Raw genomic sequence first — 23,029 nt, forward strand, 5'->3', positions numbered from 1 at the left:
GAAATAAATAAATGTGGAAATGTAGAAATACAGAAATAAATGTAGGAATAAATAAATAAATGTAGGAATAAATAAATAAATGTAGAAATAAATAAATAAATGTAGAAATAAATAAATACATGTAGAAATAAATAAATAAATGTAGAAATAAAAGAAGGAATAAATAAATGAATAAATGTAGAAATAAATAAAAGTATAAATAAATAAATGTAAAAATAAATAAATAAATAAATAAATGAATAAATAAATGTAGAAATGAATAAATAAATAAATAAATAAATGTAAAAATAAATAAATAAATACATGCATAAATGTATAAATACACAAATAAATAAATAAATGCATGAATAAAAACAGAAATAAATAAATAAATAAATGTAGAAATATTTATTAATTTAATTATTTATGCATTTATATATTTATATGCGTATTTATTTATTTATTTATTTATTTATTGTTTTGTCATTTTTCGTCCCTCATAGATGTCCAGATGGTGGCAGTATAATAATGAACTGGAGTCTCAGAAACAAAACTCTGTCCTCCCATTTAGCTAGTTTGAGAGCTTTTATTTTTTAAATCAAAAAGAAAATGTTGGAGCGCCCCGGTGGCTCACCAGTTAAGAGTGTGTATCATGTATCAGGGCTCAGTCCTGTTCGCAGCGACCGGGGTTCGAATCCGACCTCAGGTCCTTTGCTGCATGTCATCCCCTCTCTCTCCCTGCATTTCCTGTCTATCTCCACTGTGACTGTCAAATAAATCAGAAAAAAATTTTTTTGTTGTTGCACCTAGTTTCATCAGACTTGACAGTCACATGTGAAAACACATTTTAAGTTAAAAAAAAATTCACAACAGTTAAACTACTAGGGATAACATTCTGAAAAATCACAAACAAAATCACATCATTCTGCTGGTTTTTAGGTGTATTGTCAAATACTTTGAAGTTTGATCAAACATTTGGCTAAATACAAAATGTGCATACAATACTATTAAATAACATTAAAGCAATGAATGTTGCTATTTTTTAGCATATCTAATCACTATTTGAAACTTGTGATATTTAGTATCTAAAGAATGTCTGTGTGAATTTTGGTTGCACTGAAATACAGGTTTACTTTTCGGTGGATGTGCTGAAAAAAAAATCAGCTCTCTAGGACCTATGATGTCATTTTAAGGATTTATTGAAATTTGGAATGTGAAGTCTTTAAAAAACACAGGAATTGTTCTAAGAAAGCCACACCCACTTTAATCAATCATAACTAAATTTATTCATCGACTTAATCAAAAAGAGAAGTGTTATTTGGTTTTATCACTGTGTCTTAAATATGAATATCAGCATTTGGCTGACACCTGTGATTTTCTACTCTGGCCAGCTGTACACTTTTTATTTGAACTCATCATGCCATGTACCACCTTGGCATGGCATAACTTTACTTCCTCTTGTAGGCAGATCAGCGCTTTGTATGGAATGGTCACCTCCTGAGGGAATTCATTGCACAGCCAGAGGTGAGAAATTAATCTTTTACTTGATATCATTTGCATACAGAATCATACTAATATCATCTAACACTTGTCTTTCTTGCAGTTACACAAATTCGTTTATCCTGTTGTTCATGGCTGTATCCTTTCCTGCTAGAATAGAATAGAGTATCTTTATTGTCATTGTACATGTACAACAAAATTGAATGCAACCTTCTCAGTGCAAAGTTCAAGCTTCTGCTAGTGTGATCGGCGCTCTAATGTACACCTTATACGAAGGAAGCTGTTATTGTAATGAATTAGTGAGCTCTATCACGTTATGTTCACAGCTTGGGTTTCAAGTTTAAAAATTTGTTTGTTAAACTGCTCTGGTTACATTGCTTTGTTCTCTCATTTACATACCTGCATGCCGGTGACATTGTGTTTTTGGCTTGTCCGTCTGTCTGTCCCATTCTAGTGAATGCACTATCACAGGAACACTGTGAGCTAATTTCTTCAATTTGGCACAAAGGTCCACTTGGACTCAAGGATGAAATGATTAGAATTTGGGGGTCAAAGATCAAGGTCATTGTGACCTCACAAAACACATTTTGGCCATAACTCAACAATGCTAATGCTAATTATGACATTTTGGACAAATGTCACATAAGATAAAAGTATGAAGTGATGACATTTTATATCTAAAAGGTCAAAGGTTAACATCACTGGGACATCATAATGCTCTGCAAAAACACTTTTGTGGCCATTATTCGATGACAGCGAGGACAGGGAGCCTCATGTTCCTCTGGTAGTCCACCACAAGCTCACTCATTTTGCTGATATTGAGCTACAGGTGATTATCATGACCCTTTTCACCATGTCACAAAGCTTTCTATCAATCTCCTATGCTCCTCCTCCTAGCCATTGCTTTGGATGACATCATGTTTCATGAACAAGTTTAATTCCTACATCCACTGTGATTGGCTGAGAGTGGATAGCTCTCTTGACATATTTAAAAGAAGGATGGTCTTACAGTGCATTAAAGGTTAATGAAATGAATTGAATTCTGTGAGAGTCTGAAGTCTGAAGCCAATCAGATGAATCTTTTCGATCAATCAGGGACTTCCACTCACCCCACTGGCATATTATCCAAAGAAATGAACGAGTTAGAGGCTTCTCACATTACCAAGTTTGTACTGTGCCCAAGCACGTTTGCCCCTAAAATCTGGTTTATTTGACTAGTGTGATCGCTCCGTTCTGTGCTTGAATACAGTACACTTCCCCGCTCTGGCACGGTTGGAGAGAGTGTGCTCCAGCACGGAACGGGCGTTCATGCACGAGCACATGCACAGTCATGCACGCAGCGTGCGAACGTGGATATGATGTATATCATGTAACTTTCCTCCTGCATCTGCAAAATCGTTTAATGTGTGCAGCGATTACGGGCGAATTGCCGCGTTGCGGAATCAACAATCAACCATGTTGTCTGTGTTGTTGTCCGATGTGCTGCTGCAACTGCGTATAAACAAAAGTCGGTTTATAATGAAAGTACGGCAGTCTGTGTGCGCGGCACACCCATCAGATCCGGCAGACCTGGTGCCGACCGGTACCGCACGTTGTGCACGGCCACCCGGTCAGGCCAGGTCTGCTGGATCTGCCAGGTGCCGCTCCGGCTGTCAGTTGGACCTTTCTGAAGAAGGAGGAAGTTACCTCCGAAACTTAAGGTAAATAAACATCCCTTAACCTATGAAACAAAAACGTCTTTTAGTTAAAAGGAAGACATGATGAATGTATTTGAACTATATTTATTCATGATGACGTCGGGCCATGCGTGTGTCATAATTCAACGTGATGACGTGCATACCGGGGGCAATCGCGGTTGAGTGCATTGTAATGTGAGTGCAGGCCAGCAGGGAACTGGAACCCCCCCCATCAAATCTCACTCCAAGATTTTTTGAAAAGTTGGCAGCTCTGTAATATATATATTTTCTTGTATTTAAAAGTGTTTTTCTACAATTTTTTCTTAATCATCTTTGCTGTATTTTGACAAATGTCCCAGTAATTTTGTAATGTTCTGGTAACTCCACTAATAGCCTTTTGTCCCCATGATTTTGAAAGAAATCAAGTGAATTTGCTCATGTTTTGAGGGCTTAAACAATTTAACGTGATAAACAGGATGTTGTGTTTTATACCAGGGTCCCTACAGGACAAAATCACTTCAGATGGGGGTCTGTGGCTTCATGAAAGTCAACTGGGAGTGCGGAACATGAAAAAGTTTGAAAACCCCTGACCTAACTGACCAACATTACCATGTACAGAGCCTGATGCGATTGCAAATCGGGCCAAAAAGTATACAGAATACAAATGCTTGGAAGCATGTTATAGTGTGTATATATAGTGTGCATAGTACTGAATCCCACCTCTTTCACTTCATTGCTTTTGACTCCTTAACTTAGATATCACTCAGTCATCACCATGAAGTCATGCTGCATCAATGGAAAGGTCTTTGAATGGAATATAATCTCTAGGAGGAGCTGTTTCAGAGCTGGTGTCCGCTACTATGTCCGAGGTAACTTCACTGGTGCTGGATTCAATGCAGATTATTATGTTATATGAATGGACTTAAAACTCCTGACCGTGACATGATTTTTTTTTTCAGTCCTGTTCTAGAATCTGGCTGGGCTCTTGAATGTCACTTTACCACATTAGTGGTAGTGCTTCCGTTTTTGCCCTTTTGACACTTACTTTTCTTAGCCCTAGGGTACACGAATAAGTGTCAAATGTCTGCAAATCGTGCCACAAGAATTAGAATAAATTTCTCAGCTTTTCCAAAAGGAGAGAAATTGAATTTGTGAAATTACAGAAAAATAAATAAAGCCTTCGCTAAATTGAGGAGCTCACAACTCTAGCCTATCTACTCCAAGAAGATCTATGTGAATACATCCTCCAGTAGTGAGACTGAAGAGTGTCGCTCTCTGATGAGTGATTACTGCATCTGTTTACATTCACTTGAAAAAAAAAAACTTGCATTGTGCCAGCAGAGTGTGTTAAGTTTACACATTATACTTCTAACTGTGGAGGGGTTTCCATTTGCCTCGCTCACTCAGGCAAATGGAGACAAATGTCACCTGTAGAGTATAGATGTTAAATGTAGAGAGAATTTGACAGATCAGCTTAAACTTACCATATGAACAGGCTTTAGGTGTAGAACCCTGTGTTGGAAATTAACATTTAATTCTACCATTCTACCAGCCACCATTTTGTGATTGCAATTTTCTGTGTAACTAACTTTTATGCAACATTTGTCTTGATTTGAACAAAACAATTAATTCATACATTTCCCATAAAAAGTATTAATTTAATATTTCTTCAGTTATAGTTGTGAATAAATATTAGAGGTCAAAGGATCCCTTTGAAAATAGCCATGCTAGTTTGTCCCTTGCCAAAGTTTAGCATCATTCATCATTCATCGTTCAGCATTACACCTAACTTTACATTTTTTATTAACCATAAATGATGCAACATGTACATCTACAACATGTACAAAAAACATTTATCTCAATAATTTGTCTCAACATTTTGATTTATTTTTGTTTTTCATGAACTTCTGCTGAACCAACAGAGCATGTATATTGATATTCTTGTGTATACTGAGTTTTCATATTTTACAGGTTGAACACACCATATACTCACAATTTAGAATGAATATGAAAAATGAATGTGTAGTATGTTTTTTGGACACAGCTTAAGTGTTGTGTGAAAAGGGCTGTAAAAAAGGGTTAGTGTTAGTGTGGTTTGCTGGCAATGGAGATAAGTCAAAAGATGTTATGTTGCAGAATGGCCATTTAGCAGGATGTCCATGCAAATAAGGGCAGTGATTTAATTGGCCAAAAGGATGTGATGAAATAGGGGAGGTAAATAAAAATCCTGGGAAAAACTAACAAAGATCAAAAATCAAACTGAACAAAATAACTGAAATACCACAGCTACACAGAAAGCTGCCACTAACAACTCATCTCTATCAGTGACACAGAATGGCTTTATATACCTTCCTTAGCAGCACTCAAACTGGACTTAACCACTTAACAAGAGAAGGTAAACTAACTATACACCCAAACATGAGACTCATTATACCGTAGCAATATTTAAATACTAACAGTATTAAGCATGTGGACATACGCAAACTAACAATTAGTTCTTTCAACTAGGGTTGTTTTATGGTGGATTTTAGGCAGTAGTCACTTTGAAACTAGCTTTCCAGACGAACCAGACAAGCAAAACCAGTGAATTTAGTTTTTCTACGAGATTGAACCAACATTTCAAGTAGTGCTACATGTTTTTTGTCTTTAGGCATTGATTCGGAGGGCCATGCTGCAAATTTTGTTGAAACAGAGCAGATTGTACAATACAACGGCAGCAAGGCCTCGTTTGTACAGGTGAGTCACCCCACTAAGCCTGAGTTCCAGTGATGCTAGATGTTGGGAAGTTGTGAAATGTTCTGACAGCCCACTAGGAGATATACTGTAGGCCAGCCCTGAAGGCGGGAATGCCTCTGCACCTCCAGTAGTTTGTTCACATGGGGAGCATTTCATGTCCGCTTAGCATAAAGATTTGAAGTCTATAGGAGTCGTTAGCTTGGCTCTGTCAAAGTGAAAAATTAAACCTTACAGAAACTGTGAAGCTGTCTTATTTACACAGTGTGTTGTGGATTTGAAACACATGCAGTTTACATTTTAAATAGCTATTTGTTGGTTTGACTCTGTTTTGTTTTTTTAAATTGCAGACTCGAGGATCCATCCCCTTTTACTGGTCCCAAAGGCCCAACCTCAAGTATAAACCAAAACCACAGATTAGCAAAACAATCAATCACGTGAGCCGTCCTTATACTTACTTTGAGGGAAATGTTTAAAAACAAGTCTCTTTTTGTATTTGTATTGTCATTTTTAACATCCTCGTGCACTTTTCAGTTTTTCTCATGCTGTTGTCTTTTTAATCTCTATAGATGGATGGATTCCAGAGACATTTTGACTCCCAGATTATTCTCTATGGAAGACAAGTGATTTTGAATTTGGTAAGATAAAAAATACACTGCTTTAGTTATCAGTTGTGGAAGGAGATTTTTTGTTGGTTTCATCACTAGTGTGTGATAAAACAGGGTGTCTTCTGGTGCTGTAAAAAGTCTTTAAATGAAATAAATTCCTTAGTTCCTTAAAATGTATTAGGCCTTGTTTCAACATGAACATTATTTATTTAATTTATTCAGTGGATTTATTTATCCTTTTTTTGTGTCAAAATTATTAAATCCAGTCAGATTTTGTGATGTTGTAAACCTCTAAACTTACCACTGAGCCTACTACTTACCAGCTGTTTGTAATACCTATTGTACTCACTTTGTACTTAAATAATCAGAGAGAGAAGTAAAAAATGAAGATCATATTTGCACAGTCACTCTCACCAGTCCTAAAGCATAGCATTCTCCTTTATATTCAGATTTTTTCTTTTACTTTTTTCCTTTTCACATTGTGGTTTGTGAATTTTGTGTGTAAATGTGAGCATATCGCATGAAACTGCCCTCTATTCACTTTCTGTATATTTATATGTATATGTCTGTTCCTCTTAGATAGACATGTCACACACATATGGCTGTATGCTATGAGGACTAATGCTTAGCCAATGCTTAGTCAAGGGTTTTTTTTTTGTTGTTTTGTTGTATATTGCTACCTTCTACTGTTTTTTGAGAAAGACTGTCACGTCACACACAATATGCTGCTGGCGGTGAATGACACGGAAATCAGGAGGGAGTGGGGATGAGACAGCAATAGCTTCACGATACATTATTTACCTATTTAACTTTTACTATTTTTAGCCTCTTGCCCGATCGGGCAAGTGAGTTGCTAGGTTTACATGCCTGGGGTTGCATTTTACTTGCCCCGGGCCATTGGGCAATCCTTATTGTCGAGCCCTGCAATGTATACTTAGATGGGAACCAGCCCCCAGTAAGTAGAAAGAGGCATATAAAATGAATGAATAAATGCATGTATTTTAATCTGCATTTTAATGTTTTGAATGCTAAAGGCGCAAATAAATGTGCATGAATGGCAGTTTGAGCTATCCAGGTAAAACAAAACAAAAAACAAACAAACAAAAAAAAAAACATTACTCCTTATTTGTGTATAACTGAGATGTTTTTTGAAGATGTTTCCATTCTTTTCTGACAGATTAACCAGAAAGGCTCAGAGAAGCCCTTGGAGCTTGCATTTGACAAGATGGTGACCAGTTTAGGTAACAGCATGATCAAGTAAGGAGCCCATTTACTCTCACACTTTTTAAACCTCTATGTATTGACTCCACCACTTGGTTAGGCTCATATTCCTCTGTCTTCAGGTATGTAGCCTTTGACTTCCATAAGGAGTGCAGTCGGATGAGGTGGCACCGCCTGCAGATCTTGGTAGACATGGTTGCTGAGATGCAGGATGAATTTGGGTTGGTGTGCCTTTTGCACTTTGTTTGCAAGTTTTTGCAAGTTTTTTACTGCCCTTTATCAGTGCTAATGGTCTGTGTTGCAGGTACTTCCTGGTGGATGTGGATGGGAAGGTTCTACTGCAGCAGGAGGGGACATTTCGTAGCAACTGTATGGACTGTCTGGACCGAACCAATGTCATCCAGAGTCTGCTGGCCCGACGCTCGCTGCAGTCACAACTACAGGTTAGGGCTGAGCTATTAAACAAAATATTGACATCACAATATGGCCAAGTTCAATATCCAAATTGCAGCATAATTTTGATAATGGTAAGATGAGTGACAAAAAATTGTATTATTCAGATCTGACAAATCATATTTGCTGAATACAGACCCCCCCAAATGATCATCATTTTAATTGATTTGAAAATTAAAATGAAAAATATGATGCAAAAACTGTCATCCCTACTAAAATCATGAATCATATTGCATTTGCAACATCTGTAAAATTTGACAGTACATGATGCTAAATAAAAGGCCACCGACTTATATGGCCTTGAATTAATCTTATGATTTGCTAAATTTACAGTACTATACAGTATATTTGCTGATAGTAGGCAGATGACAATGATCAGAATTTGGAGAGGAGAGAGAAGGAGAGAGGAGACACCACACCACAGACTGTGGTAACGTTCTAAACCTGATTGATACTTGGTGCTATGACGGGGATCACTGTAGGGATTTAAGCCCAGAATCCCAATATTGTTTTCTTGTGAATCAGCCCAAGTCATGGCAGTGTCTCTTCAAAGTCCACATGCTGAGGACAAGATTGTGATTCTGGGCTAAAGTCACCAGGATTTCCTTCTTTCTAAATCTCATAGTATAAGAAAAATGATTTTTCCCATTTTTTTGTGACTTCCTAATATCAGAATTTTGGGTTTTTTTTCTCATAAATTTGTGAGTCTCTTGTAAGTTTGCCACTTTTATCTCAGAGAATATCCAAGTTATTGAATGCAAATCACACACATCATCAATCAGTCAATCAATGTATGACACACACACACACACACTGCACAATTGGCCCATGGCTGTTAGAGAGAGAGACAGAGAGAGAGACACAGACACAAAGAGACAGAGAGAGAGAGCAACAGAGAGAGAGAGCAACAGAGAGAGAGAGCAACAGAGAGAGACACACACACACACAGAGAAAGAGAACAACAGAGAGAGACAGAGAGATAACAAAATTTTAACTGAATACCCGCAACTAAGACTAATATCAGTTCAAACTTAACACTTCTGCTATATAGCAAGGTTTTTTTTTTTTATGATGTTTTAGATGGGTGGTTCTTATTAGGTCCCCACTGTTCCACAATAATGGGTGGCCTTCCTCCAGGCTCCTCTGTATGTAGGCAAAAGCCTGGGACTGAGCTTGTATGACTGAAATTTAAGATTTGAATTAAAACTCACTATCTCGTTTAGTCTCTAAATAACCTTTCACACATAACCTGATTGTTTTCTCCAAACAGCACTGACAACAGATATGGTGCATATTTCTGTGAAAAGGAATGTTTCTCATGGTATTAAAAGTTAATTTGGACTCTTATGTCCTGTCTACCTGCAGAGAATGGGAGTCCTCCATATGGGCCAGCAGATAGAAGACCAGGCAGACTTTGAGAAGATATACAAGAATGGTGGGGCTCACACAGCAGTGACCAGTCATTTACTATTTCTATTCCCCTAGAATGCACACTTTTCAGGTCACCGATGTTTCCTGCATCACTTGCCATGTCTCATGCTTTGTCAACCTTCTCTCCCTCTTTGCTTATCTATCTCTTCATTTCCAGCCTGGGCAGACAATGCCAACGCCTGTGCCAAGCAGTATGCTGGTACTGGAGCCTTGAAGACTGACTTCACAAGGTCTGTTTCCACATGTCTGCTAGGCATTACACCAAGCAACTGGCATACTCTTCTTACCTGTAAATGACAGGGTGATCTTAGCCAGACACACACACACACACACACACACACACACACACACATATATATATATATATATATATAATCCATATGCATTGCTACATCTCCCACTCTGTTGTCCACTTAAGGCTACATCCAGATGGATACAGTTTTTTTTTTTTTTTTTTTTTTTTTTTTTGTCACAGAAAACATTTTTGAGAATTTTCTCCAGAGTAAATTTTTTTTGAAAACACAATTTTACTGTTGTCTTGTAGTACTGGGGCACCTTTGCCTCGTAACGCTCACATAATGCTCACAGCAGGGTCGCTGACCTCACAGTGCATTCAGAAAGTATTCAGACCCACTTTACTTTTTCACTTTTGTTATGTTAAAATGCTAAAATGCTGTTTAAATTCATTTCTTCTCTTATTAATCTACACTCAGTACCCCATAATGACAAAGTGAAAATTGTTGAATTTTTTGTAAATTTATTAAAAAGAAAAAACTGAAATATCACATTGACATAAGTATTCAGACCCTTTACTCAGTACTTAGTTGAAGCACCTTTGGCAGCAATTACAGCCTCCAGTCTTTTTATGACACAACAAGCTTTGCACACCTGGATTGGGGGATTTTCTGCCATTCTTCTTTACAAATCCCCTCAAGCTCGGTCAGGTTGGATGGGGACCGTCAGTGGACAGCCATTTTCAGGTCAAAAAGATTGTTTTGCACTGAGGAGAGGCTTCTGTCTAGTCACTCTGCCATAAAGCCCAGATCGGTGAAGGGCCACAGTGATGGTTGTCCTTCTGGACCTTTGTCCCATTTCCACACAGGATCTCTGGAGCTCAGTCAGAGTGACCATTGGGTTCATGGTAACCTTTCTTACTAAAGCCCTTCTCCCATGATTGCTCAGTTTGGCCAGGCGACCAGCTCTTGGAAGAGTCCTGGTTGTGCCAAACTTCCATTTGAGAATGATGGAGGCCACTGTGCTCTTGGGAACCTTCAGAGCAGCAGAATTCTTTTTGGTAGCCTTCTCCAGATCTGTGCCTTGCAACAACCCTGTCTCTGAGCTCTGCAGGCTGTTCCTTTGATCTCATGGCTTGGTTTTTGCTCTGATATGCATTATCAGCTGTGAGGTCTTCTATAGAGAGGAGTGTGCCTTTCCAAATCATGTCCAATCAATTTAATTTACCACAGGTGGATTCTAATCAACATGTAGCAACATCTCAGCAACTGTAAAGAGAAATGGGAGGCACCAGAGCTAAATTTCAAGTGTTGTTGCAAAGGGCCTGAAGTCTTATGTCAATGTGATATTTCAGTTTTTCCTTTTTTATAAATCTGCAAAAATTTCTAAAATTCTGTTTTCATTTTCTCATTATAAATTCATTTTTTTCTCATTATATGAGATAAAAAATGAATTTAAAGGATTGTAACATCAGGATGCAACATAACAAAAGAGAAAAAGGTGAAGGGGGTCTTTGCACCTGCTGTTATTTTAACAACTTTAAATCACTTTTGACTTTTAGCTCAACCTCCTCCACTGTTGAAAAACACCTTATTTTTTTTATTTATTTATTTTTTTATCATTCCGATTGTTCAAGCGATAGTTCAGATCCTTATCCATATTGTACTATTTGCTGGTCCATGCCTGTGTAATATATCTACCAAGTTTGGTCCATGAAATCCTTCCCTCTTATGTGAGTGAGCACGAGAGCTTTCTTGGGAATATGCTGCCCAAAAGTGATTGAAGTCGATACAGATTGGAAAATAACAGGTTTTTTAGTGGTGACATTAAAAAAATGTTTGAAGGTTCAACAACACACGTGTTTTAGTTTGATGTTTGAGCGCTAAGCATGTTGCTTTCCAAAATGTCAGAAGTGTCTAACACTGTGTAACCATGCAGTGGCACTGTGGTCCCACAGTCAGCCTACAGGATGATAGTGCTGCGAGCAGGTCAAACTGTTGCTGTGGCTGTACTACAGCAGAAACAGTTTAGTTAGCCAGCCAGCTGAAGAGAGCGATCACTTGAAACTAAAACTAGAAATTGACTTAGTAGAGCAAAGACCAAAGAGACAGATCCGATATTTTCCTTCACCCAGGAGTGCAGTATAACTCGATTCTGTAAGCTGGTCAGATCTGATATGCACACATTAAAATCAGTGGAACAACCTCCACAGGTTGTATTTCATCTACAGCAGTTACGTGGATCTGAAGCAGATGGTGCGCTCAGTAGAGCAGCCATTCACCTCCATTCATTTTATTCATGAACAACATGATATAACAACAGCCTGGGAAGTAGTGCTCCCAGTCAACACTGGGAGCAAATTACAAAGAATGCGACCACCGGTATCTCAGCTTCTTACCTTCCACATGTTGTCTCACCACCATTCACTGTTTAACTCCAGGTATTTTTAAAAACATGCCCATCTTTGCGCCTGCACAGTGCAAAGCATGTTACAATGTTGATACTTGCTATTAATGCAGTTAATTGTCTTTACTCATAAAGTGTGTTGCATCATAGTAAAACAACACAGTGCTTTTATACTGTTTATCATCATCCTGTCATATTGTGCCTCCAGAACTAACGGCTGTACAAAAATAAATAAACATGATAGTCTTTTTTGGCTCTTGCCTGCTGTGCACATGCTGCATGCAGCAGTATCTTCAAGAGACAGTGGAAGGCAAGTATTTCTGCAAAGATATTGATGCATTAGAAAGCTGCATGTTTTATTACAAGCTTTTCTTTTAGAACTGGGAAGAGAACACAATGGGGATTGCTGATGGACGGCTGGAATTCCATGATCAGATACTACAAAAACAACTTTTCAGATGGCTTCAGACAGGTATGTGCATTTTTCTTTGTGATTCTGCATACACATAATATTTTACCTTCTCAAAGGATGTGCATTAAAGTAAAAGCCATCTTTGAGGGCTGTATGCAAAATCTTGGTGGCCACCCCACTATTTCAAGCGCCCATGAATACACACCAAACCCGCATCATATTCCATATGATTTAATATCCATAATAATGTTTTATTTAGTAATTATAATAATGATAATAATAAAATGTCTGTTAATTATTTTTGATAGTACATTACTGCCTAATAGATACCTATCTAGCTTATATATTATATATTTGCAATTAAACCCTGTTTAATAAGTTTTGGCCTAATTGCAGTAGAGACCAAAAGGTCAAATAGGTCATATGTAGGCCCCAACTCTAACCAACAGGATAGGAGACACTTAACCTGTATAATAACCAGTCCTGACCATATTTAAAGTCCTCCAAGATGTAATCATATGATAAACTGTGCTAATTATGGTAGTAACACTTGTTGTGGAGCCTGCCCTCTGTCTCAGATATAACCTTGTCCCTGTAAAAGGGGAGATAAATGTGTTGATTTTTCCCATTTTCAAACACATTGGTGTATTTTCTGCCACTTTTACATTTGTTGTGGTTTACAGTGCCCTCTTGTGGTAGTAGCGGTCATATACAATTCATCACCCCTGTATTTTATTTTGGTGTGATACGTGATGTGGTCCCGTCTGTGCATATGTTAACCTGTCGGATCTGCATGTGTTAGCATATTCTTGTTTTGACTGGTGAAGCTGAGCTGGTGAGTTAAGAGATGTTTTACAAAGTGTTAACTACCTGTGCTAAATATCACAATTATGTCCATGTATACGGATTATATAGTGGAAATTGTCCGTGCCATTGATGTTTTATTTTGTCTGTATTTGTGTCATTTCAGTTGATTACCTGGCGAACGACACGGTTACTGTAGTGGTGTTAGTTTAGTTAGCATAGCACATGCAGTGTATGTGTGAATGTGCGTGTGAAATAAAACTTGTAAACGACAGTAATCGGGTTGTCCGAGCTTGAGTAAGACACTGTTTCATCAGTCAAACACACCCTTTACGGTGGGAGTTATTGAATTAAGGTAGTTAGTTTAATAAAACCGTACAATAAAGGATTTTTTTTTCCATTTTCTGTAGTCAGGGGGGATTAACCCAATATTGCCCACTGGCCCATTTTGGGTTGTGCTCTGCCTGTAAACCATGACCACATTATTCTGTTTCAACCAAAGTCAGTATACATGTGCATGTACTTTGATGGACCATGTGACCAATGGATGGACTAACTTGATACTGTCAAATGATATTAACAGCCATTGTATTTGTAGCCCAGTCATTATGTATAGAACAAACAAGAAAAACAAGAAACAAGAAAAATTTAGAAACTCCACTCAAAATCATTAAACAAGGTACCATGCTACAGTAACATCACAGTAATGAACTAGGCAGTGCTAGTACAGACACCTCACTTAATAGAACATACACATAGCAATTACCAGTCCCACTCACCCATATTAACCAAAAATCAAATATTTCACACAGCACTCAACTGCACTCACGTGACGCACAAATGATGATAAATGTTCTCACAGTTTTTTGCACATAGCACTTTGGGATACCTCCTACTCCTGAATGAACAACGTCCTCTGTTTTCCTGTAATCTGGAGGAAAAGTTACTCAAATGGGTGTGTGCCAACTGCTACAGTGGCTGCCCCTCAGAATTGCCCCGTCCAGCTTATAGCGAGCAGGACACCAGTCAGCTGCCAACAAGTTACCAGTTGTTTGGAGTCCTTCCTCCTCCTGGGATGTGTCTGTCTTTTACTGCAAACACACCCATTCATGCAGTTGCAGGGTGTCACCATTAGATGGTGCTTCTTTCATAAAATCACATTCACACAAACACTGTGAAATTATTGCTTATTGGGCAAAGAATTTAAATAAGCCGCGCTATGGCTGCACAATTTATCTAGGTCGGGCAGAACAGATCATGCTTTTGTGACCTTCTGTTTAGACCTCAGAAACTACAATTCCATAAGGGCCTTATTAAATAAATGATATTTTGCTGTATAATATTGATAACATCTTGTTCAGGAGTGTCAAGTTACCTGCTACAGCATCCGTCAATTGCCTTTTTATTCAGCGCAAAGACTACACAGTCACACTGAACAATCTACTGGGCCAGGCATGGAAGCAGATTATATTGTTTTTTCCATCTGTTTATGCCACAAAGCAACAAACTGTAATTTCATCCATGCCTCATTAACAGGTTACATAAACTGTATGTAGGCTTAGATGTGATATTTTGGCTTGTCATGCTTTGATTTAACATGCTAAATTAAGATTTAGGCTTTGAGGTGTGGCCTTGGATGATTAAGATTAATATTTATTACATGGCATATAATACACACAGTCTGAAAGTTTTCAATATGTTGTCACTGACCAAGCACATACGAGTTTGTCCTCTTGGCGTGTAGTTTGACTGATAAAATGCACACATTCATATTTACAAAATACTATGTAAAATACATGGAGGTTCATTCATGCCATTCACTCCCACAACTCAGCCATCATATACCCAGTAAAATGAATCCTGTAACATGTATATTTCGTTGCATAAACTGCATAGCAACATACAAGCTTGCAAATTCAATTATTGTGAACAGAGCTTTGTTCTTTCTCTTCTTATTCTTCCACTTCCATGTCCCCTCAAATTCAGAATTGGTGATATTTGTCAGTTGCTGCATGTGGCTATATTTTTGATTTTATTTTAGCTTTATGAACAAATATTTTTTGTTAATCACAAAATGTAGTCTTGAATTTAATTTCTAACATTTTAAAAAAGTTTTCACTTTGGTGTGTTAAGTAACCTTGCACTTAACAGGAAAAATGAGAGGAAAGGGTGAAACTGTGTGAAACAATAGGTGTGTTTTGATGTAGGACTCCATCGATCTGTTCCTGGGAAACTATGCAGTGGATGAGGCTGATTTGACCACACCTCTCCGCGAGCCCAAAGACTGGAAGTTCCTGACGGTAAGGTTAAGAAGTACTGAGGAACATCCATTCTGCTAATACTTGCTTTTATGTGTTTAATATGACACTAGTTCCTCTTCCCTTCCAGTTGCCCATCATCATGGTGGTAGCTTTCTCCATGTGCATCATCTGCTTGCTGATGGCAGGTAAGACATCCCTGGAGACCAGTCCTTTATACAACTGCAGGTTAAGGAAAATGGTGCTATAGTACCACTAACAAGTCACCAGAATCATATCACCTCTTAATAATATGCATGCTGCATATTGTACTTTAAACATTGAAGTGATCGCACTTTCTATTCTCTGAACAGAACAAAACAAACAAACAAAAAAACAAAGTTATGTACTAAATACTGTTTGGATTCCATTCTTAAAACCTAAAACATCAACTCCATATCGCTGCAGTTGACACCAAGTAAAATCCACTCCATTTGAAAGTTTCATAACCATGAAACTTTACAGATGCATTCAAAAAGTGCCCATTTAAGTCTGAGGCAGTCACTTAATGCATTTGGGCAAATGAGTGGCATTTTTACTTGGAGAACCCTACCTTTTAGCCATCATTAGTTGAGTGATATGACCAAAAAATAAAATCTTGTTTTTTTTTTTTTTTTTTTAATTCAAATTTGTCAAATTTTGATCAATTTATTTTTTCTTGTGGTTCCCTAAACAAACTAACTGACTCAGGATTCAAAACAGTTGCCGTTAATCCATTCCGTACTGACGCCACTGAGTGCCTGCAGGACGCTGTGAAACACTAGAGTGACTATATTTGACAATAGCGTATCATTGGGCTTGTTATTTTGGTTATCACAGGTGTACGATAATTTCCCTCAAAATACGATAATTTTGAGCCTCTGGTACGATAATCCTACATTTCCCACCTGGCAACACTGTGGGAGTGACATGCTTTTACTGATTATGTTTGGAAAAAAAAGTTTTTGCCCTCCCAGTTCAGCAGGACCAACCAACTGTAATGAAAATATATCCCAGTTGCACGTTTTAGTTTGCTATCCCTGTAATCTTTAAAATAATAAGCTACCAGAAGGTTTCAGTCATTGTATCATTAGGTACTTGAATAATTTAAATTGACAGTATTTTATAGTTTGTTGAATGATTCCTTCTGTAGTCATTGTAGTCACGTAGCCAGATCTGAATATACAGTGACAGTAATAAGGTTAGTAAACTGTCAACAAAGTGATTAAATTGAGTGTCATAGTAAAACAAATGGCGGGGCAGAGCATCAGACTCAGTACTAGAGTTATGGAGCCTATAGGTTCTGGGGACGAAAGATCTCTTTAGTCTGTCCATTGAGCAGCTCTGTGACAGCAGCTTGCCACTTAAGATGCTCCTCTGTTTTGGGATGGTAGTATGCAGTGGATGACTATTATTGACCATGATGGACAGCAGTTTGCTGACACAGAGCCAGCTCTCCTGATCAACTTGTCCAGCCGCATTGTGTCTCTCTTCTTAATCCTGAAGAACCTCTTGTGATTACAGTGATTCAAAATTTGTGAATGACTGATGAAAGCAGGCATGGCCTCTTACAACAAATATAAATTTCTAGACATTTCACATACCAAACTTCAACAAATGACAAAAAAAATCACCTGTACATCCAATTGAGCTGAAAATTTTAAGCCCATCCACTGAATTTTTGAGAATATGTAAAATTATTAACATCTTGTTCTCTGAAGTGCAGACTTTCAGCTTTAATTTTAGGGGTTGAACTAAAATATGGCATTAACCGTTTAGGAATTACAGCCAGTTTTATACATTGTACCCCATTTCCAGAGGCTCAAAAGTAATTGGACAAACTATACATGACATACATAACTATAAGAATTATATTCAATATTTAGAGGAAAATCATTTGCAGTCTATGACTGCCTGAAGTCTGGAACTCAAGGACAGCATCACCAATTTCTGAGTTTCCTCGCTTGAGATGCTCTGCCAAGCCCTTATTGCAGCTGTGTCATCTGTCCAAAGAACCCTGTTCCAGAATCAGGCAGGCTTTTTTAGATGTTTTCTTATAAAGTCTAATCTGGCCTTCCTGCTATTGAGTGACACCAGTGGTTTGCACCTTGCTGTGCACCCTCTGTATTTATTTTCTCACAAACGTGTCTTGACTGTAGATTTGACTCAGCCTACCTCCTCGAGAATGTTTTTGACTTCCCTAGACATTGTGAATGGGTTTTTCAGGATTTTTTTCTGGATATACCAAACCGTTGATTTGGCTTCTCCTAAAGTTGTTGCGCTCTGTCTGATAGAAGTTATTTGCTTTTTGAGCCTAATGACGGCCTCACCTGCATAGACACCTCTTTGGATCACATGTTGAGGGTTCTGATAAACAGCTACCAAATGCAAATGCAAACACTTCAAATGAACTCCAGAACTTTGATTTTCTTCATTTGTCATGGAATAACAAGGGAAAAGATCACAACTGGCCATGAAACTGCTTTTTAGTCAAGTGTCCAATTACTTTTGAGCCTCTGAAAATGGAGTGACAATGTATAAAACTGGCTGTAATTCCTAAACGGTTAATACCATATTTTTGTTCAACCCCTTAAATTAAAGCTGAAAGTCAATTACATCTTGATTACTCCATTTCAAATCAGCTGTGGTGGTGTACAAGGACAAAATTATGAATATTGTGTCACTGTTCAAATACTTATGGACCTGACTGTATGAGATATCATAGATTTCAAATGGTATTAACGTCTGTCATTGAGTCTGCAGTGACATTTAACGTGTTATTGTAATTAGTACTGTATACATATTTTCTATTTCTCCAAATGTATATGACAGTACATCCAACTCACGCACAATGATACTTCCACAACAGGTAAATTGTTGTGAATTATTTTATGTATATAAAGACAAAAATACCCAATATTTGCATGTTGATGCAATTAGCTCAAGTTGAGAGAAGATGTGTGAAAAAACTGTCCCCCTAGTGGCATAGCCATTAAGTCATCGTCAGGGGATCTGAACGTCCAGGGTTCAGTCCCTGGTTGGTCAGCTCCTACTTGCCAGCAGTGTGGCAGTTCACATAATTTATGTGGTATGTTTATAAGTGGCTCTTGAGGTAGACAGCTTTCTTTATGCTACTTAGGCTGTGTGCAAATTTTGGTGCAAAACAACTATTAAATAGCAGTTTTTTACAAATTAGACGACCAAAGGAATCCACCAGTATCCACTGGTAAAATCCATGGCCGTATAAACTATATTACGTTATCAGCAAGGGGGATAAATATCACTTCAAAGTTAGGCTAAATGCTGGCCTATACGTCCCTTTATAAAATGACCTATTGTGACATGTAGGATAATCAGAGCTTCATCACACTTTGTCTCTCTTGAGGCTGTTATCCCACTGGTTAAGCATCCCTCATCACTGTTCTGGACCTGAGGCTTACCTCGGACATGCGGACCTGTGGGTCCTACTTGCGGCTTCTGGGTGTGACCTGCACAGGGGGCTTGAACTCTGTTAATACCTGGCTCCAGGTCTAGTTACCACTGCTGTTCTTATTACACCTCCAGCTGGAGTTGAACAGTAAATTATGATGATGCTTCTACCTATATTATTATATTACACCTATGGGGTGGATAAAATTCTGTCTTCCTCTCAGTCATCTCCGTCTCCAAAGATCCACTGAATCATTGGTCATTTTAGAAGACCAGCGTTAAGACAGTGGATTCATGAGTCATTTGATTTAGGCATTTTATGTGTCATTTTGTTTCCAATGATTTTGTCAGTTCATGCATTAAAAACTGTGGTTATGTTGTCAAATTGCAAATCGTTCACAATCACAAGGACTTGCTGAGTTAGCATTAATTAACATACTTGCAAAATGACAAAACAAAGTGGTGTTAGAGCTTTTATGACTCCCCCCTCACAATGCAGTTCTACACTCACTATGGCCTCCCATTCATCCTGCCAGGTGACACATGGACGGAGACGCTGGCCTATGTCCTGTTTTGGGGGACAGCTAGTGTGGTGACAGCTGGTGTTATTCTCTTCAATGGACGAGACTTTGTAGATGCTCCCAAGCTGGTCCAGAAGGAGAAGCTGGACTGAATGTGTGTGTGTGGAAAGCAGCTGGGCCCTGCTGACCTCTCTTCCTCCACCTCATCTTCAGCTGCTCTATCACTTTGCCCCCATTATCAACATCAGCGGGCCTGGAGCCTGTACTAACATGTAAGGATGGAGGTGGGGTTTTGGGGTGGGGGCAGGCCAAGGCCATGTGTGCAACACAAATGCAAACTCAGAGACTTGGAGTACACAGGCCTGCTGCTGTCCACACGGCTGCTACACTCTTTCAGACAGGACTGGCTTGTCCATAGGTTTTACTGTAAACACGGAACTCTAAGATTTCTTATTAATATGAGATGCAAAGGTTTCCCATTTCAGTGGAACACTTCCAAAGGGATGACAATGCAGAATGGCTGCTGTGATGCCACAGTACAACTGTAAGGGAACTATGTATTGTCTTTTGTCTTTTTTTTGTCTACTGTGTGATTGTTTGGTCTACCATTGCCCCCCCCCCCCCCCCCCCCCCCCCCCCCCCCCCCCCCTCTTTTTCTTTCTCCCTCCCTCCCTCTCTCTCTTCCGTCACACATGTTCTGTACGTGTGTGTGTGTGTGTGTGTGTGTGTGTGTGTGTGTGTGTGTAAAAAGAGAGAGAGAGAGATATTAATTACATATTGAAAATGTATTAAATGACATCCTTGCTTACCTTTTCACTGTTGTATAGTGTGTTTTGGAAATAGTAGTTGTTTTGGTTTCCCCGACACAGTCTGTGTTTTTCAGCCCGTTATCTTCAACAGCGCTGATGGGTGGGCAGTCCTTGGAAATCCATGTAGCAGCTGCATCGCTCACTTCTGCTGTGTTGACAGATTTACTCCTTGCAACCTCCACTAGTGTGCTTTTAAAAGCATCACAGTTCTCCACGTGTCTTATCTGCCCACTTGTGATTGAATCGCATGTCGCATCCGACTCCTTATGCAGATAAACACTTATCATTTCCATTTGCTAAGACCAAATACTTAGGTGTTCTTTTTTTGGACTTTTCAGTTCAAATTTATATGTATTGTGTCAAATCATAACAAAAGAGCATAATGCGTATAAAATATCGGCTAAGTGATAACCATGCTATTGATAACTTCGTGCTTCCAGTAGTCATAGTATTAGGTTACTACTAGCAGCAGTACTCTCAAACCACACTTGTGGTGTGTAAGGGCCAAATCTCTCAGCACAGCAGAACTCACCGAAGCAGTCGCCAAATGGGTTTCTATGGATTGTCCATGCCCATCAACATTGAAAACAACAGGCTGAAAAACATCAAATTACATTGGGGAATGCATTATATTAACCCCCTTGAAGAGCAACGGGTGTTTTCAAAATACACTATACCAGTGTTTATGAAACTTTTTTTTCAATATTTGAAATATTGTTGTCAGCCAAGTGTCCCCTGGCCAGTGCCAAAAAAAAAATGGTAGGAAAAAAAGCCTATATAATGAGGTCCAATCCAGCTCCATCAGTGTCTCAAACAACAATCTGATACTGATATACGAGTACTGAATATAAAATGTGATTTATCAGACCGAAATTATTTTTTTTAATTAGGTAGGTTGATTATTTTATCAATTATGCATTACTGAAAAATTTTAAATTAACATTAAAAAATCTCAAATACACCTGCATTACTCTAACTCTAACCCTAATGCACTATTAGGGGTACGCGCACCCCCATTTGAGAACCACTGCACTATACAACAGTGTAAGCAAGCAAGTAATATACACACTTCAAATATGTGATTAATCCTAATCCATGACTACCATGATTAACAAAAAAAAAAAAAAAAAAAGGAATGAATCACTTAACAGATGTCAGTTACCTGGAGGCTGGTGTGCTGTACATGTATCAGGAAATGTGACTTTTAAAGCTAAGTCAACACAGGAATTTAAGATTTTGTTCAGGGATTCTTAGTTCCCACAGCATATATTTTAGGTCAGCATAGTTTCTCACACTCCTACCACAGCCCCCCGACCACACCCCGAGCACCTAAAAAGTTTCACACACATTTTTTTTTTTTTTTAAATCAATCAGAGTTAAGTGTATGTAGAGACCAGCTTTTCAGCTTTGACACATAACAATTGAGATGTGGATTGTGCAAAAGGGGCTGCATTTTTCCTGCGTACATATAGAATTTTATGACTGGAGTGGAAAGGCACAAAATGCTCACTTGTAGATTTCTTGAACTAATTAAACAAAGATATGTCATGGCCAAAGCTTCTTCAGATAATCACCAAGACAGGATTCTAAGCAAGATCTGTCTTCATTGGTTTTTCATGACTGTTTTCCTGGATCAGAAGTTGAGATGGCCACCATCTGTTTTGACAAAGCATCCCTCACAGGGTTTTTAAGATAGAATATTTGTCATGGATGTTGTCTTAGTTATCACATCACTTTGACAGTACAGACCCTTAAATATTGATAGAGATGCCATCTTTAGTGCTTAATTACTTTGAGAAATCTTTATCCTTCATATCCTGAGACATAGGTGTCTTTGTGGTTTTCCACCCTTCTATAGAAAGCTTTTTGAAAAATTCTCAATAAAAAGAATACCTTTATATTTAGAACAGATCTGCAGAGTCTCTGGAATGCCAGTTATTAATGAACAGAGCAGTCACTTACCAGCACATTTGTGAGATTTGATCTCCCAGGTGAGATTTGTATCATGCTGCGTTCCACTCAGACTTGGAGGTCCAAGCTGTTAATTGCCAACCTCAACGTCCTCATTTACCCATGGTGCATTTCATTGGTTTTGCATAGAAAAAGCAGAGAGAAACATGGATGACCACAATATTTTCTTTGCCCAAAATACCGTTCCGGCAGCTGATGTTATATCAATATTTGGCAACACTAGACACCTAGTAAAGTAGAATGTTAACAACTGTGCAACTTACATTTAAAATGTATATGTTTAACCATTTATGGCAGGGGTTATTACATGTGATGTTGTAATGGGAATGCTGTTAAAAGTAATGCTGTGTGGTGTTCATGGTGTATTCCACCATGAAGTGACCTCAGATAAGAGCATGCCAAAGCCCGGGCTGACAAATCTATGTCTAGATTTGATTTGAATTTGAAAGGCAATAGAAATGGGGTCATTTTGACACCATTGCAGCATTAAGAAGATGCCATTGATGCACAACAGACCCACAACAGACTGCTGCTGACTGTTGGTGTGTTTCTATATCCTCTTGACA

At 38.3% G+C, this 23,029-nt stretch overlaps 1 protein-coding gene across 1 annotated transcript in view; it reads left to right on the forward strand.

The window, feature by feature from the left end:
• Positions 1–20,299, forward strand: part of sacm1lb (SAC1 like phosphatidylinositide phosphatase b) — a 32,675-nt gene extending 12,376 nt beyond the window's left edge. The window contains exons 6-20 of the mRNA XM_030072895.1: positions 1,444–1,503; positions 1,583–1,616; positions 3,923–4,024; positions 5,806–5,891; positions 6,239–6,325; positions 6,458–6,526; positions 7,674–7,753; positions 7,840–7,938; positions 8,022–8,160; positions 9,536–9,605; positions 9,759–9,831; positions 12,620–12,713; positions 15,665–15,757; positions 15,846–15,903; positions 19,699–20,299. Of these exons, the coding sequence (XP_029928755.1) occupies positions 1,444–1,503; positions 1,583–1,616; positions 3,923–4,024; positions 5,806–5,891; positions 6,239–6,325; positions 6,458–6,526; positions 7,674–7,753; positions 7,840–7,938; positions 8,022–8,160; positions 9,536–9,605; positions 9,759–9,831; positions 12,620–12,713; positions 15,665–15,757; positions 15,846–15,903; positions 19,699–19,835 (1,281 nt within the window). The 3' untranslated portion in view covers positions 19,836–20,299. The remainder of the gene's footprint in view (positions 1–1,443; positions 1,504–1,582; positions 1,617–3,922; positions 4,025–5,805; positions 5,892–6,238; positions 6,326–6,457; positions 6,527–7,673; positions 7,754–7,839; positions 7,939–8,021; positions 8,161–9,535; positions 9,606–9,758; positions 9,832–12,619; positions 12,714–15,664; positions 15,758–15,845; positions 15,904–19,698) is intronic.
• Positions 20,300–23,029: the final 2,730 nt, after the last annotated feature.

Source organism: Myripristis murdjan, chromosome 16 (assembly GCF_902150065.1).
Source record: "Myripristis murdjan chromosome 16, fMyrMur1.1, whole genome shotgun sequence".
NCBI lineage: Eukaryota > Metazoa > Chordata > Actinopteri > Holocentriformes > Holocentridae > Myripristis > Myripristis murdjan.